The sequence below is a fragment of the Mus pahari genome, chromosome 6, assembly GCF_900095145.1.
Source record: "Mus pahari chromosome 6, PAHARI_EIJ_v1.1, whole genome shotgun sequence".
Taxonomy (NCBI): domain Eukaryota; kingdom Metazoa; phylum Chordata; class Mammalia; order Rodentia; family Muridae; genus Mus; species Mus pahari.
Window position 1 is genome coordinate 83161562 of NC_034595.1, and position 18418 is coordinate 83179979.

Below are 18418 nucleotides of genomic sequence, written 5' to 3' on the forward strand. Positions count from 1 at the left end.
GTAGCTGTCTTCAGACACTCCAGAAGAGGGCGTCAGATCTTGTTACGGATGGTTGTGAGCCACCATGTGGTTGCTGGGATTTGAACTCTGGACCTTCTGAAGAGCAGTCGGGTGCTCTTACCAACTGAGCCATCTCACCAGCCCCCCATATTACATTTCTAAAGCTTCTTTGGCAATGAACAAAGTAGGTGGAAGAATTAAATTATCAAGATGCTCATAGTTCCTGACTGCTTTGTTTGCATATTTTTGTGTTTGGGGTGTAGGTATATGTTAGTTTGGGGATATGCCCAAGTGTGTGGAGAACTATTCCCTTGATCACTTTTCACCCTTTTTTTTTTTTTTTTNTTTTCTGAGACTAGGTCTTTCAGTGAACCTGGAGCTCCACAGTTTGGCTAAGTAGCTAGCTAATCTGCCTGTCTCCTTGTCCCCAGTGCTGGGACTGCAGGTGAATGCCCTAAGCCTGGACTTCTAATGTGGGTGCTGGGGGTCTAACATGAAGTCCTCATGTGTATAAGGCAAATACATTACAACTCAGCCAGCCATCTCTCCAGTCACAATTTATGGTTATGACAAAAAGTGGAAAATGTAAGTTAGCAAAAATGGCAATAAAATAATGTGAAAAGGGAGAGCTGACCTGTGTTCTGTCCCACCATTCCTAGACTATTAGAATAACCTAGTGACATGTCAACCCTCCAAAGAACACTCAAGAAAGAGCACATTCTGAGAAGAGGTGAGCTCCACCTACCTGCCAGGGTATAGAGAAACTGTTCCTCTCCCTGCTCCACTTGCTTCCGTCTGTTGTCCAACACTCTCTTGACCGTGTCCATCAGGCCAAATGTGTTCGCCACATTGTTTAGAACAGCGGCATCTATTAAACAAAGCACAGGCCGTAGAGTCAAAACAGGAGCTCCTACCAGCTCCCTCCTGTGCTAGTTACAGGCCGGAAAGAAGCCAGGAGAGTAGCACACTTGGGAGACACAGGCAGTATGGTTAGGAGTTCAAGGATAGCCTAAGCTATAGGAAACTCTAGGCCAATCTGAGCTATGTAAGACTGATTCAACCACACCTCCCTTACAAGGAAAAGAATCAGGATATTATGGGACTCTCTTAACTACATCTCAGCAATTGTTGTGGTGGTTGAGACAGGATCTCATTGCCTAGGCTGTCCTCAAACTTGCCAAAGATAACTGAACTCCTACTTGCACAATCTCTAGTTCCAAGACAATAGGTGCTCATCACCACGTCTGGCAATTTTTTAAGCCAAGATTTCTCCCATGTATTTAATTTTGATTTTGTACTGTATTTGCAGGGCATCCTATGTAAACAACCACACAGGGGTAGGAGGATGGCACCGTGACAGGGTGCTTGCTTAGTGTGCTGATTGATTCCATTCTGACTACTACAAAAACAAAGGCCAAAATCAATAAATAAGAGAAATAACATTTTAACAAAACACAAAAGAACAACAAGCACAACAAACTTTAAGCCATGCATCTAGTTTTAAACTCTGACACACGGTTTAGAAAACAGGATGGTTGAAAGCTGGGTGTGGCTGTGGCTGCTACAGCCTCAGCTGAGGCACAAGGACTATTTGAGCCTAGGACTTCGAGATCAGCCTGGGCAATATGGTGGAACTTCATCTTTGAATAACCCAATAGGCCAGGGATGATGGCGCACACTGTAATCATAGCATCTGGAGGACTGAGGTGAGATCTCTGCCTTGAGTTGAAGACCAACCTGGGTTAGAGTAAAGCCTTGTCTCAGTATGTATGTATGTATGTATGTATGTATATATGTATGTATGTATATATCAATAAATGAAAAAAGAAAAAAAAATCAATAAATGGCTAGGTATGGTGGTATATGCCTTTCCCAGAACTCAGGAGGCAAAGACAACTTCAGGGCTAGCCTGTTCTATATAGTGAATTCCAGGACAGCCAAGTCTACATATTGAGAAACCTTATCTCAAATAACAACAAATACCTATACAAACACACACGCACATATCATATTTTACATGTCAAACATGAGGCCTTGCATACAATACTGCTAAGTAATACTACCCCTATACATAGCTGACTTCTTCAACTCAGATCAGGCTGGCCTCGAACTCAGAAATCCGCCTGCCTCTGCCTCCTGAGTGCTGGGATTAAATGCGTGCGCCACCACTGCCCAGCTGTAATGTTATTGTTATGAGATTTCACCTGTCTCGGTACTTTGTAACCATCCATTCCATCACCTCCTGACTGAGCTGAAGAGCCTATAGCAAAGCAGGAGAGGCTAAGAGGCTAGGTGACGTCTGGGAAAGTCAGAGGCTGGAGGTTCGCCATCCAGACAAGGAAGAAAAGGCAGGCTTTTTCTTTGTACTCAAGAGGTGACGGCTGTAGATTAGTGTAAGTGTGTCAGTGACAGAGGGGACCTAGAAGCATATGATGAGGTAAGCCCTCCCCCAACACACGCCCAAGTTGCTTCCTTAAGCTGTTTCATCACAGCAGTAGAATTAAAAAAGAAAAGTCTTTGAAAAAACAAGCTATGGCCGGGCGTGGTGGCGCATGCCTTTAATCCCAGTACTCGGGAGGCAGAGGCAGGCGGATTTCTGAGTTTGAGGCCAGCCTGGTCTACAGAGTGAGTTCCAGGTCAGCCAGGGCTATACAGAGAAACCCTGTCTTGAAAAACCAAAAAAAAAAAAAAGAAAAAACAAGCTATGAGCAAACTGAAGTTTAAAACCCAGTTAATGAATAAAATAAAGGCTGGGGAGAAATTGCAGTGGAAGGGGCTTTTAGCATGCTGAGGCAAGTTACATCCCTAGGACCAAATAAAAAAAGCAGTCATGAACCATAAAAAAAAACAAAAACAAAAAAACAAAAAAAAAAAACCAATGCCTTAACTTCTCCATAAAACAATGCCTTACAGGGCGTGGTGGCGCATGCCTTTAATCCCAGCACTCGAGAGGCAGAGGCAGGTGGATTTCTGAGTTTGAGGCCAGCCGGGTCTACAAAGTGAGTTCCAGGACAGCCAGGGCTATACAGAGAAACCCTGCATCAAAAAAACAAAAAACAAAAACAAAAAAAAAAACCCAAAAACAATGCCTTAACTTCTCCAAGCCTTACTTTTCTTATTTGTAAAATGAAGGTGAGATGGAGTTGTGAGGCCAAAGGCGATGTGAGGCCACAATGCTGGTTAATTCCGGACTCAGTGAACTCACCCGTGACCTGGAAAGGCGCCTGAATGAGCCGCTGCTGAACGCCCCTGAGCAGTTCTTCTATCTCCTTCTGGATGTTGCAGACGACCTCCTCCATCAACCCTACATCAGCTATGCCCTTCCAGAACATCAAAGTGTCCTCTGGCACAAGCCCGGTGAGACAGAAGAGGAACAGAGACATTACCCAGAAACCTCAGCACATGGCTACAACGTTCATTTCAATTCAAAAGGAGTCTGTATTAAACCATGAAAGACTGGCTGCCTCCACGAGTTGATACCTAATTATTAGCTCCTGCAGTCACCAGGGGCTTAGGATATTTACTTCAATTTGTCAGATCCTTGATTTGTTCTGATTCTGGCTATAAAAACAGGCATCTCACTCCAATAAAGATATTCAGTTAAATATTAATTAGCCATTCAATATTTAAGGCTAAGTATTACTTGATTAAATTCAATTTTAATTTTGCTTTCGATTAGATAAGATTTAATGTTATGAAGGTTAGCTAATAAAGATAGTATACTAAATATTAATTAAAGACTAATCTTTATTAGTTCTATATTAAACCAAACACCTGGGTGGGAGAGTCTGCAGGTTTCCCTAGAATGGTCACTAAATCTCTTTATGTATGTACCCAGCAAATAGCAACAAATATTTATTAAAGGAATGATTAGCAGGAAAAAGTGAAGATGCTTTTTGAATTGAACTCAGGACCTCTGGGAGAGCACTCAGTGCTCTTAACCACTGAGCCATCTCGCCAGCATGAAGATGCTTTTCTTAATCCCTCTAAGGGAATTAATAATCACTATACTATGCTGCCTGCTACCAGAATTTTCTTTCTAATATCTCCCAGTTTGATTTGCCTGAGAAATGTGCTAGAGATGGGACCGCTGGTTAGAGAGAAGCACAGGCAATGGAATCAAACAGTGACGATGTATACTGTGTAACCAGTCTCAGACCACCTTAAATCACAGCCCATGCATGTTTAAAATGTGCGGTTGCTTGGGGTAAGAGGAGATGATCCCAGCTATATCAGTGCTTGTGTTTATGAGGAAAACCAGCAGAGGTAACAAAGAGGTCTACTTTGTACATAACCAAGGCTATAACCCTTCAGAAGGACCTGAGCTGTACGGGAAAGTACCTGAAATCTCTTCAGACTCTTTCTTTATACCCTCCTCTGTGGCCATGGTGACAGCGGCGGTGAGGGCTGAGTTCCACTCCAGCGCCGCCTCTTCCATGCTCTCCTCTGAGATGGCGATCTGTGTGATGTTCCCTAAGGAGAGTCCATTAGACACAAAGCAGTCAAGTTTATGAGAACGGTCCCAGCTATCGTCTCTCATCCTCAGAGACACAGAGACCCGAGACTTCAGCATGCTGCCCCTTGCTCATATCTAAAAACACACATCTCTAGGTAAGCCAGGATGCTTACTGACTTTCCCAAAGAAAATGTGCCCTGCAAAGGAAAGAGCTTTCTTCTTACTCAGAACAGAACAGAAAGCCATACAAGAAGAACCTGCCTCCCGGTCGGATGGTTTTGAAAGTTACTGAGGGTAGATGTGCCTGCCGGGCTGCCCACTCCACAGTTCCTGAGGATGAGGAAGAGCTAGGATCACTTAAAACAGTGTGCTTGTCGTGAGCCCTACTGCAAACATGCAGCTAGAACATCGGAAGCTGCCGTAGCTAATGGATCAGCCTGGGATGCGAAAGCAAGAGTAACAAACAAAAAAACAAAACACAAAACACTCAACTAATAAGGTAAAGATCCATGGATAATAGACACAGGCCTGAGACTGCATCGATAGGCTCAGTGGTCCAGAGCATTTGCTGGTTAAGGGCACCTAGGCTCTGCGAGATTTCCCTCTTTCTCACCTATTGGTTTACTCTCGAGTTGGTTTACTCTCAGAATATGAGGGTTCACCAAGAACTAAATCAAAACCAACCCCACAGAGCAGTGTGAGGTAGGTCAAGAGTCTGAGGCAGAAAGGGCGCCATGAGTTTGTGGTGAGCCTGGGTGCCACTGTGCCCAAGGCTTTATAATAGTAGTTGAGACACGTTTTATGTAAGTATGGTGTCTCCAGAGGCCATGACTGAATCTGTCAGAATTCATATCTATACACATCCTCATCCCCCTCTCCTTCTCTCTTCCTCTCTCCCCTTTTCCTCTCCCCTAGATGATAAGAAGGAGCTTCAGACACAAGTTCAAAACCACCAAAGGCTAGGCTGGAGAGATGGCTCAAATGGTTAAGAGCATTGACTATTCTTCCTGAGGTCCTGAGTTCAATTCCCAGCTACATAGTGGCTCACAACCATCTTCAATGGGATCTGATGCCCTTTCCTCTCATGCAAGTACATATGCAGATAGAGCACTGATTCAAATAAAATTAAATAAATCTTAAAACAAAAGCTCAGTTGAGCATAGTGTCACCCCAGCACTCAGGAGACAGAAGTTCTAGGCCAGCTGGGACTACATAATTAGATTATGTCTGATTACACATAAACAAGACGAAATAACCATTGAGAGCAGCTGGTCTACACAGCAAATTCCAGGCTAGCCAGACTCTATAGGAAGACTGTATCTAAACAAACAAACAAACAAATAAAGTTTGAGGGCCAGTGTGTGCCCACCCTGCTCATCTGTGCGAAGTCTAGCCTAGTAAGCTCAGGCTCACTCAGGCAGAACACCTGTTGCACACAGTAATCTTCTCAGCCGAGCCTCTGATGGGCTTGTCATTCCAATCTACAGCTCTAACCTTATCAAGTCTCCTTCAAGCCTGACATGCCTCAAGAGGGGCATGAAAGTGAGAGCACTGTGGGAGCACTGTGAGAGCACTGTGGGAGTACTGTGTGAATAGAACCATCCATTCGATACTTGGTGTGCACTGTAAGAAAGAAATGAGTGCTGGAAAATAAGTTCTAAATTCCAGCAGGCCAGGTGGTGGTGATGCATGCCTTTAATCCCAGCACTCAACAGCTCTCTGTGAGTTCCAGACCAGCCTGGTCTATACAGTGAGTTCCGTAACAGGCAGGAATACACAGAAAAACCCTATCTGGAAAAAAAACAAAACAAAACAAAAGGAAAAAAAGAAAGAAAGAAAAACCAACCAAAAAAAAAAAAAAAAATCAATTAAGATAGCCAGGCAGGCTAGGAGTAGTGTTATATGCTTTTAGTCCCAGCAACTAGGAGGCAGAAGCAAGTGTATCTCTGGGCAACACAGAGAAACAGTGTCTCAAAACCACCAGGTCCAGCAGGTCCTGCCTGAGACTGTAAAGACTGAGAGATGAGAACACTATGTAGCCAACCTGGGCTACATAGTAAGTTCCTGGAGAGTCTGGGCTATGGAAACATAGTCTCAAAACAAACAAAACCCAGACATTTTTAAAAGGAAAAAAGGATGGGCTGGCAAGATGGCTCAGCTGGTAAGCGCACTGACTGCACTTCCGAAAGTCCCAAGTTCAAATTCCAGCAACCACATGGTGGCTCACAACCATCCGTAATGAGATCTGACATCCTCTTCTGGTGCAACTGAAGACAGCTACAGTGTACTTATGTATAATAATAAATAAATCTTTGGGCTGGAGCAAGCAGGGACTGAGTAAGCGGGGTTGACCAGAGCGAGCAAAGGTCCTAAAAATTCAATGCCCAACAACCACATGAAGGCTCACAACCATCTGTACAGCTACAGTGTACTCACATACATAAAATAAATAAAATAAATCTTTTTTTAAAAAAAGAATCTGTTTCCAGGGTAAGATCCTACCCAAGACTGCTGTAATACCTTACAACAAAGCATCAATGCTCACAAGAATTGGAAATGGAGCCAGGCATGGTGGCGCACGCCTTTGATCCCAGCACTTGGGAGGTAGAGGCAGGCAGATTTCTGAGTTCGAGACCAGCCTGGTCTCAGGACAGCCAGGGCTACTCAGAGAAACCCTGTCTCGAGAAAAAAAAAAAAAAAAGAATTGGAAATGGAGAAATACCAGGGGCACCTGGCATGGTGGCTTATGTTTGTGGTTCTAGCACTTGGGGGGCAGAAGCAAGAGAATCACAGCAAGTTCAAGTTCGGCCTGGGCTACGTGGTGAGTGAGACAGGGTCTCAAATGCAAGCCAGAGAGAGAGAAGCGGTGCGGGACGATGCACAAAGTAAGGCTGGTGAAAACGGCGGGCTCCAGGTGGTCTCCTACCCCCTACCATCGGCCGAGGTGGGGGTCTGCACCACACTTGTCTGCTGTCCTGGCACTGGAGCCCTCGCACTGCTGATCAGGAGGTCAAATTTGGTGCTCCTGCAGGTATTGGAGCAAACTTTGTCATGCTGGTAAAAATCGATCTGTCCAGAGTCCATCATCTTCCTGTACAGAGAGAAATAAGGGCAGGTCAGCCTGCATTTCACCTTTGAGAAGTAGGCCAGAGGGGCAGGTGGGGACAAGCTTGCAGAGTCCAAGAGGAAGATTAGAGAAACCTAATAATATCTGAGGTCATCAAATTCTGAAAATTCTAGTTAGAATTACAAAGGCCCGCTGGCCCCGCCCACATCCACCACTCCTATTCTGAGTCTGTGGAGTGTCAGTGTTCTTCACCACACTGAGATACACTGAAGAAGTCAGGAATCTCATTATCACCAAACCTGACAGAGCCAGCACAAGGGAGGCAGAAGCTGAGTTCAAGGCCAACCTAGTCTACATAGCAAGTTCCATGCTATCCCAGACTACAAAGTTAAGGCCCTGTCTCAGAACCAAACAAAAAATAAAACAACTTCAAGCTGAGAATGCTAGAGCATATCTCAGAATTAGGATTCTGAAATAGACCCTAATGAATTTGTATTCTTAGACCAGGAAGGCACAGGTGGTAGTCCAGGCTGGCCTCAATTCACTGTGATACATAGGATGGTCTTGAACCCCTGATTCCTGTCTCCATCTCTTAGGAACTGACAAAACACCTATTTTATTGCCACTTTTAGAGATATAACATTTAAGAAGACAGGGAGAGGAATAAGAGAGGAAAGGAAAGGAAAAAAGTAAGGAGTAATATTGTAGCTACGAGAAGCTATGGCACAGCGGTGGAGCATGTATGAGACAGTCAGTTCAATCTAACAGCAAAAAAATAATCCATTAAAAACTAAATAGAATTTATAAAATTAAGAAGTCTCCTTGAAATAGTGAACAACATTGATGCTATAAGGCCCCTTCTGGAAAATGTCCTTGGAATGAGACCCATGAGCCCCTGCTGTTACAGACCCTGAGAAAACCCAGGAAGCATGCTAATTATAGTACACTCTACATCATTAGAAAACGGTTTAATTACACTATACTTTATAACATCCTGTCACCTGTTCCCCTAACAGATCTTTGGACATTCTGTGTCCTTTAACATCCATGGAAAATGGGCACATGCTTGCCTTCCTGCACAAAAATAAGTTGAAAAGAACATAGTAAAAAGGTAAGGAAAGCCATTTCTCTCAAACTATATAACAGGCCCAGGCCTGGGCTCTGCTGACAGTGAGTTTCCACCACTGAGAAACTTGCCCAATGGAACCAGCCCCTTGTGTCTTTTATTTCTATACAGGGGCTCTTTCTGAAGTCCAGACTGCTCTAGGACTTGCAATGTAGTCCTGCTCGACCCAAGTACTAGAATTAAAGGGACACTCACACCTAGCTGGGCACGAGTAACCCCTGACCTTCATTTTTTTTTTTTTTTTTTTTTTTTTAAGAATTTTATGTGTGGGCTGGTGAGATGGCTCAGTGAGTAAGAGCACCCGACTGCTCTTCCAAAGGTCCGCAGTTCAAATCCCAACAACCACATGGTGGCTCATAACCATCTGTAACAAGATCTGGCGCCCTCTTCTGGAGTGTCTGAAGACAGCTACAGTGTACTTACATATAATAAATAAATAAATCTTTAAAAAAAAAAAAGAATTTTATGTGTATGGGCGCATTGCTTGCATGCATGTCTGTACAGTATGTGCACATTGGTTTCTGAGTTTGAGGCCAGCCTGGTCTACAGAGTGAGGTCCAGGACAGCCAGGGCTACACAGAGAAACCCTGTCTCGAAAAAAAGAGAAAAAAAACAAATTTAAAAAAAGAGAGAGAAGACTCTCCCACTACTGGGTGCTTGTCACCAGCACTTACCTGAGCATGATGCCGCCTAGACGGATGGCTCGCTTCCAGTCCTTCAGAGTGGACTTGCCAGCCAGATGAACGAAGTGCTTGGGACTGATCAGCTGATCATTGAACTGAAAAATGTAGAGTGGGCCAGTGTCAATGCAGGTGGGTCAGCAAGGGAAGAATGAAGGAATGCTCCCAGACAATGTCACAGCCACACCAGTATTCCTCAACTTCCTGTCCTAAGCTGCAAGACAGCATCCCTGGCTCAGTCCCTGTCCTTTCCCAGGAAAACAGAAGATGAGGGTGAAAATGTGCTAAATGGCATCTACAAATCCACTCTGAAGCCAGGTGGGAGTGGGGGATGGGTTGGTAGGGTGGGGGGTGACCGGGTGGTCGGGTGGGTCTAGACTTCCACAGGTTGGTTAAGTAAACTGAAGAGATCTAAGTAGTAATAAAGATAGATAAGGGAGATTAAGTCAACAGTAAAAGCGCTAATTGTGCAAGACTACACACTGAGCTCGATCCCAGAAACCACACAAGAAGCAGATGCAGTGAACTGTATCTGTAGCTCCAGCACCCTTTTTATTTGTTTGTTTTGCTGTTTGAGACAGGGTTTCTCTGTGTAGCCCTGGCCATCCTACTCACTCTGTAGATCAAACTGGGTCTACACAGAGACCCTTCCTCTTCTCCTGAGTGCTGGGGTTAAAGGCCTGTACCACCATCTGTTTAGCTGCAGCACTCTTCTAAGATGGAACTCGGAGACAGAAGCTAGAAGACCAGTTAGCTTGGAATACTCAATAGAATACAGCAGTAGAAGTCAGTCAGTTATACACATACATACACACACACTCACACACACACACACAAACTGTGCACACACATGTATATACATTGCACACCACACATATACACAAACACTGCACACATACATATAGACAGTACACACACATGCTGCACACACATACCAAATACCTGCACAAATTGTACACACACATATACACATGACACATCACATACAAACACACACTGTACACATACACTGCATACACATACATACTCCAGACCACACACACTATACACACCACACACGGCATACCACACACACTACACATACTACATACATGTATATACACACCTGCACTCTACAAATAGCTGAAGACTCTTTTAAAGATTTTTTTTTTTTTTTTGAGACGGGGTTTCTCTGTATAGCCCTGGCTGTCCTGGAACTCACTTTGTAGACCAGGCTGACCTCGAACTCAGAAATCTGCCTGCAAAGATTTATTTTATCTTCTGTGTATGGGTATTTTGCCTGTATATGTCTCTGTGCACCACATGCATGCAGTGCCTGCAAAGACCGGGAAAAAGACAACAGATCCTGTAGAAGACTGGTTCAGATGCTTTGATTTAATCTGGAATCAGCAAGTACTGACAACAAAGGTCCTTGTCCCCAATTGGTTCTTGATCAATCAATAAAGATACCAGAGACCAATGGTTAGGTGGTAAGAAAGAGGCCGGACTTCAAGGTTCCCACAGGCTAGGAGAGAGGAGGAGGAGGAAAATCGAGATGGGGGGTGGGGGAGACACTCAGAGCTACAGGGAAGATCTTCCAAAATGAAAGTGGAAAGGGAAGCCAGTCCATGGAAGGGCAGCCAGAAAGTGTCTTGGGCAGCAAGACCAATGGGCTTCGCATAAGGTAACTGTGCAACTAAGCTGAAGGCTGATTTAGAGATGTTGAGTTAGGAGTAAAGGTAAGGTCACGCTAGCCACAAGAGGCTTAGAAGAGCTTAGTCACTGAGCCAGTAGTGTAGGTTTAAAATGACCTAGTGTGTGTGTGTGTGTGTGTGTTTTGTGTTTCATCTGTGGATCTGAGATAGCTCCTGGGCAGGTGCACGTCTGCAGCTCAACAGAAGCTCAAAGCAGAGCAGTTAAAAAACTCGAAACATGCCGGACATGGTGGCGCACACCTTTAATCACAGCGCTCGGGAGGCAGAGGCAGGTGGATTTCTGAGTTCGAGGCCAGCCTGGTCTACAAAGTGAGTTCTAGGACAGCCAGGGCTATACAGAGAGACCCTGTCTTGAAAAACAAAATATATATATATATATAAAATAAAAAGGTGGTCATGGTTCAGTGGCAGAGCCCTCGCCTGGCATGGTGAGACCCTGGATCAGAGCCTTACATTTCCCGGCAGAAGCTGATCTGGTGAAGGAGACACAGAGAGGCACTGAAACCAGACTTCAAGACAGGAGAAATTACCTTGACACACTTCACATTTATTCCTGGACACACGAACTTCTTCCAGAGGAGGACAGCTTTACTCTCCCCACAGGTTATAGGGTAAGCGATTTCCATATCCTCGTTCCCTTCTATACTGCTTGCATCTGACATGGAAAGGAATCTGATATTACTAAGTGATTCTTTCCTAAACCCAGGTTCCAATATAGCTTTTTGGGTTCCTTTCAGACCATGTTTTTTTGTTTGTGTGTTTTGTTTTTTTTCCTTCCTTCCTTCCTTCCTTCCTTCCTTCCTTCCTTCCTTCCTTCCTTCTCTTCTCTTCTCTTCTTCTTTGGATAGGATCTCATATAGCTCAGGTTGGCCTTGAATTGAGTATACAGCAATGATTATCTCAGATTACAGATCCTGCATTCTACCAACAGCTATATCCCCAGCACCAACAGGGAACTCTTTTTTTTTTTTATTTAATTTATTTTATTTTATTTTATGTGCATGGATGTTTTGCCTACATGCAAGTCTGTATACCGTTTGCTTGCTTGATGCCTGCAGAGAGCAGAAGCAAGCACCGGATCCGCTGGAACTGGAGTTATGATGGTTGTGAGCTGTCATGTGAGTGCTGGGAATCTAAGTGGGTCCTCACAGTTTAAAATTATTAGCAGAGCAGTGGTGGCACACGCCTTTTATCCCAGCACTCAGAAGGCAGAGACAGGCGGATTTCTGAGTTCGAGGCCAGCAAGGTCTACAGAGTGAGTTCCAGGACAGCCAGGGCTACACAGAGAAACCCTGTCTCGAAAAAAACAAAACAAAACAAAACAAAACAAAAGATTATTAACTATTGGGGCTGGAGAGGTGGCTCAGTGGTTAAAAACACTGACTTCCAGAGGTCCTGAGTCCAATTCCCAGCAACCACATTGTGGCTCACAACCATCTGTGGTGGGATCCAATGTCCTCTTCTTTTTTTGTTTTTTTTTCTTTTTTTCCTTTTTTTTTTTTTTGAGACAGGGTTTCTCTGTATAGCCCTGGCTGTCCTGGAACTCACTCTGTAGACCNGNNTGTGGACGTTGTACATCGTGGTGCGGAGCCTAGTGCGCACCACGATGTACAACGTCCACAAGCAGTGCACCACCATGCCTGGCCCCAATGTCCTCTTCTGGTGTGTCTAAAGACAGCTATAGTGTACTCACATACACAAAATAAATAAATAAAAAAAGATTATTAACTACTTAATTTCTCCAGCCCCAGGAATCCTTGTAGAGTTTGATATAACATCTATGTCTTACTGGAGGGAGCATGGTGCCATGCCTGAAGAGACCAGAAAACAACTCGAGTGTCCTTCTCTTCTTCTACCTTCACGTGGGTTCTAGGATTAAACTCATTTGCAGGTTTACCTGCTTACATGACAAGTACTTTTGATCTGCCGTACCACTCCACTCTCCAGCCCCTGGGATTCTCTTGTTGCTGGGGATCAAACCCAGGGCTTTGTGAATGCTAGTTAAGTGCTGTACTACTGAACAATATGGCCAACCCGACCGCATACCTTTGGCTTTTTGCTTGTTTGTTTTGTTTTTTACTTTACTCATTTTAATATTATTATAATTCTTTTTTGTTTGTTTTCTGAGGCAGGGTCTTGTGTTACCTCAAGCTGCTGTGAATTTTTTTTTTTTTTTGGAGACAGGGTTTCTCTGTATAGCTCTGGCTGTCCTGGAACTTACTTGGTAGACCAGGCTGGCCTCGAACTCAGAAATCCGCCTGCCTCTGCCTCCCGAGTGCTGGGATTAAAGGCCTGCGCCACCAGGCCCGGCTTGCTGTGAACTTTTTAATGTAGCCAAGGGTGGCCTTGAACTCCTGATCATGTTGCCACTATATCCAAAGTACCAGGATTACAGACATGAGACAATACACCCAGAATTTTTAATTCTTCTTATAATCTTTTGAGATGGGAATTACTTTCTGTATTTTATATATAAATATGAGCTTCACAAAGAGGAGTTTCAGAGGAGGGGACAAAAGACTAAGGATTGAATGTAAGTCCTTGTACATGCAAGGCAAGCATTTTACTACTAAGTTTATGCCTCTGATCTTCTGACTTTGAACTTGCCCTGCAGTACAGATAGATCCTAAACTTGTAATTCTTTTGCCTCACCAGCTCCAATAGCTAGACTTACAGATCCACATCACAGGCCCCGTTGCTCCTTTGTTTCTTTTTCATTTGTTTGTTTTTTCCCTCCAATGGTGCTTAAGGATCCCACATAGAGGCTCAAGCTAAGCATTTTACCCCACCTCTCTTTGCAGGATTCTTTTTAGACCAAAAAACACCAAACTTTTTGGCTACTATAGTATATTGATATTAAGTGATCAAGTTACAGGTGTACCATCTTTTTGTATGTTTGTTTTTTGGTTTAGTTTTGTTTCATTGACACGGGGTTTCTCAATGAAACCAGGCTGTCCTGGAACTTGCTCTGTAAACCAGGCTGGCCTCATACTCCCCAGTGCTAGGATAAAAGGCAGGTGCACCTACAACCCAGCTCAGTTGGGTTTTTTTTTTTTAGACAAGAGTATATACTATGTAGTCCAAGAGCCTGAAACTCAAAGATGTGCCTGTCTTTGCCTCCTGTGTGCTGGGATTAAAGGTATGCTCCATCATGCCTGCCAAGTCTTCCATCTTCACTGGCATTCTCAGTTGTTACACTGGATTGGGACAGAAAATAAGGCACAAAAGACCAGCAAACATAGGCTGGGGGCCCAGCTCAGCAGTGAACCTCCTGCTAGCTAGGACAGGGTCCTGGATTTTATCTCCAGAGATTTCACAGCAAAAACATGCAGAAACTCACCAACAAGCTGAAGTCAAAGGTACTGGATAGAATGGCAGAAAGACTTACCAATTCCTTCCTCGATTTTGTGTATCGTGTGGGTCTCTACGGCTACAACTGCTGCGCTGTTCTCTGACCCAGTTTCATAAATCCTGTAGTAAAAGTGGCCATCAATAGAAAACTACGTAAGTCATGAAAAAAATTAATATTCATAGAAAGGGGTGAAGACATTTGTTTTAATCAGAAAGGAGCAAAATAAGTATATTTTCGGCATGACTTTAATGCTTTGACAAGTTTCCCATTGTAAACTTCAAGAGGCCTAGACCACTTAGCAGTTACTGCCAGAAGATGAAACAGCTCACCTCACCCCAAGTCAATTAACCCTTCTTATGTTTATTCCCTTTGCTACAGTATTACATGGACCCTCTCCTTCATAACTTTATAGATCTGTGTTATTTATGTGTATAAAACCAGATGATTGCTCATATACATCTACACATGTGTATATGTATGTGCACATGCATATATGCACCTACGGAGAACAGAGGGGATGTCAGATACCGTGGAGCTGGACTTACAGGTGCTTGGTTGTGAGCTGCCTGCCTGATGTGGGTATTGGGAGCCAAACTTGGGTCCTCTGAAGAGTGACACGTTCCCTTTATCTGCTGAGCCATCTCTTTAGTCCTTCAATAACTGCAGGGCAGGTTCTCACCTTCCTTTCACTGCAGCCCTCTGACACAGCTACTAATGCTGTGGGGACCCCCCAACCATAACATTATTTCCTTGCTACTTCGTAACTCTAACTTTGCTACTGGCACAAATCATAATATAAATGTCTGTATTTTCTGACGGTCTTAGGCCACCCGTGTGAAAGGGCTGTTCAACCTTCAAAGAGGTCTCGACCCGCAGGCTGAGAGCTACAGCTTTAAATGCTCAAGATACAGTGAGTACTGCTTCAGGTATAGGACAGGCCTGCTCATAAAATTCACCTGACTAAAACAGAGCCAGCAGACAGCTTGAGACAGAAAATGACCTGGTAACCCAGAAATGGATGACTCTTGCTGAAATCTGCACATTACAGAGTTGGGGTTTATTTTATTTATTTATTTGTTTGTGGTTCTTTCGAGACAGGGTTTCTCTGTGTAGCCCTGGCTGTCCTGGAACTCACTCTGTAGACCATACTGGCCTTGAACTCAGAAATTCGCCTGCCTCTGCATCCCAAGTGCTGGGATTAAAGGCATGCGCCACCATACCTCAATGAACACAACCTCTCTCATGTGCTCTTTGAAGCTAATCAGGGTTGTGCCTATTTGGACTCTGATGGGGTCGGTTAGGTAAAGCAGATCTTCCCAAACGACTCTACATTCAGATGACCTAACATGTCACAGGAGTGGCCTTTGTTTCCTCTCTCATCAGCCTTGCGCACTAACCTGAACACACAGGTATCTGAAAGGACCGCCTGTACACTGGTCTCTGCAGATGCTGACCCACCACCATGGTGGCACCTCTACCGTGCAGACCTCCCCTTTGAATTAATTATGTTGGCAATCATCACCATGCTACTTCTATTCCTGAGCTGAGTATAATGTCACATGCCTGCCATCCCAGCACTTGAGAGGTAGAGGCAGGAAGGGCCAGGGGTTCTATCTAGGTCAACCTGGAATACAGAATGCTGTTCCAATAAACAAACCCAAACAATAGAGAAGCCATTGACTTACCCCATGCCCTGTGTCCCTGTCAGGGGTGTCAGCCTGCACACTGTGTTGGGACTGGGCACTACACTAGACCTCTTCTTCTCTTTCCTGCCTTTGAGTGAAGTGGTGACTGCTTCTATTTCCTTCCCTTTTTTTTTGTACAGGGGACGTAAAACTAGACCCTTACACATGATAGACAGGCACTCTGTCACTAAACTGCATACCCAGCTCTTCTGCTAGTTTTCCGGTTTGTGCCCTCAGTTCTGACAGCTGTCAAATCTTGCCAGACAGACCTCTTTAACTCCGGCTGTCCTCCATGCCTCTAGCACCACTGTTGCTACTTTGCCTCGGGCCTCATTATGTCCAGCCTGCAAGAGCTTGCCCAGAATCTCATTAATCCTGTATACTCCTATCAGAAAAGCATGTGGTTCTCCTTCTTAAAACATTTAAAATGTGGGTTTCTTTGTATTTGCAGTTCTAGAGACTAAACCAGAACCTCTCACGCTTGTCCAGGGTTTTACCCCTCAGCTAAATAGCTATTTATTTTTTTCATCTCTTACTTTTATTTTGAGACATGGTTGTAATGAGTTGCCTAGGCTGGTCTCAAATTCAAGTGATCTTTCAGCCTCAGACTCCATTGTGCTGAAATTACAGGAAGTGCCCTCATACCCAGCTCCCATTGTTGGGTTTATTTTTTTATTTTTGCATTGCTAGGGATAATAGTCAGGACTGCCTGGAAGTGGCAGCATATGACTTTAATCCCAGGACTCGGGAGGTAGAGACAGGTGGATCTATATGAGTTCAGGGGCAGCCTGGTCTACAGAATAAGCTCCAGGACAGCCATGGCTATAAAAAGAACCTTGTCTTGAACACACACACACACACACACACACACACACACACACCCCAAACCACCACCAACAAATCCACCTGAGGACCTCATGCTTAGAGGCAACCAGGCAAGCACTGAACTGACTGAGCTCAACTCCACCTGTCTAAGCAGATCACTTGGAACTGCCAAAGGGTAGCCCGGCCCCAGGCTGGTGACAATTACTGACGTTGAGAGAGTGTAAGGAGACTCAGAGGAGGGGAATCAGTCCTTCTCCAGACAGGTATTTCACCTGCCTCAGGAGACCAGCAATGCCACCGCGGGCACAATGGGGGAGCTCACTCAGGTAATGGACATCAGCAAGACTCCACCCTGTGCTCTAAGTCACTGGTCTTCAGGATAAACTCTGTCATGTTCTTCCTACTGAGTGTCTTCCTAGTGTGTTACTGACCAGGCTGGCCTCGAACTCAGAAATCCGCCTGCCTCTGCCTCCCAAGTGCTAGGATTAAAGGTATGCACAACCACGCCCGGCTAAAAGAAAGCTTTTAAAGCAGGAGGACTACAAAGTTTGAGGCCAGCCTGAGCTACACAATATCATGTATCAGAAGAATAAAAGAGAGGGCTAGAGAGCTGGCTCAGTGGTTAAAAGCACTGACTATTCTTCCAGAGAACCTGGGTGTTTTGTCTTATTTTATTTTATTTTATTTTATTTTTGGTTTTTCGAGACAGGGTTTCTCCATGTAGCCCTGGCTGTCCTGGAATTCACTTTGTAGACCAGGCTGGCCTCGAACTCAGAAATCCGCCTGCCTCTGCCTCCCAAGTGCTGGGATTAAAAGCGTGCGCCACCACGCCCGGCTTGTCTTATTTTATTTTGTTTTTCTGAGATGTATACCAGGCTGGGCTCGAACTCACAAACTGCCTGTCTCCTTAGTGCTGGAGCTAAAGGTATTCAAGGTCATGCCCAGCTAACAACCTGTGTTTAATCCCTAGCACCTAAACATTGGTTAGGAACCACCTCTAATACCGTGATCGTGAACACTGCATACACAAGGTGCTCAAACATACATGCTGCAAAACACTCATACACATCAAAAACTAACAAACAAAAATGAGCAACATCAACAAAATGAAAACATAAACTACTCATTATGGATTATTATGAATTCAAAATGCTTGGGCAGTCAGGAACGGTGAGAGAAACTCAGTCCCTTCATTTCCTCTGAGATCTCTAAAAATGTTGTTAAAGAGATTTATCTGAAAAATTAATAACCATTTTGAAATGACTAGTGATGCTAAAGATGTAAGTCAGGCCTTCTGCACAATGGGAAGTCCTGCATCACTGAGGGATCTGCTGAGCCTTTTGAGTCACTGGGTCGTTCTCACTGGATTTGTGTGTGTTTGTTTTGAGACTGGATTTCATGTAGTTCAGGATACCCTCCCTCCAATTCGCTGTGCAGCTGAGCACAGCCTTGAGTACTACTTACCCATAGCGCCCATTCTCTCTCTCTCTCTCTCTCTCTCTCTCTCTCTCTCTCTCTCTCTCTCTCTCTCTC

At 44.4% G+C, this 18418-nt stretch overlaps 1 protein-coding gene across 5 annotated transcripts in view; it reads right to left on the reverse strand.

Moving 5' to 3' along the window:
• Window positions 1-18418, reverse strand: part of Gmeb1 (glucocorticoid modulatory element binding protein 1) — a 34689-nt gene that overhangs the window by 4119 nt on the left and 12152 nt on the right. For all 5 annotated transcript variants that reach the window (XM_021200197.2, XM_029540181.1, XM_029540180.1 and 2 more), the window contains 7 exons: window positions 14412-14494; window positions 11554-11678; window positions 9324-9427; window positions 7390-7547; window positions 4342-4473; window positions 3206-3343; window positions 746-868 (listed from right to left, as the gene is read on the reverse strand). In XM_021200197.2, coding sequence (XP_021055856.1) covers window positions 746-868; window positions 3206-3343; window positions 4342-4473; window positions 7390-7547; window positions 9324-9427; window positions 11554-11678; window positions 14412-14494 — 863 coding nt within the window. The remainder of the gene's footprint in view (window positions 1-745; window positions 869-3205; window positions 3344-4341; window positions 4474-7389; window positions 7548-9323; window positions 9428-11553; window positions 11679-14411; window positions 14495-18418) is intronic.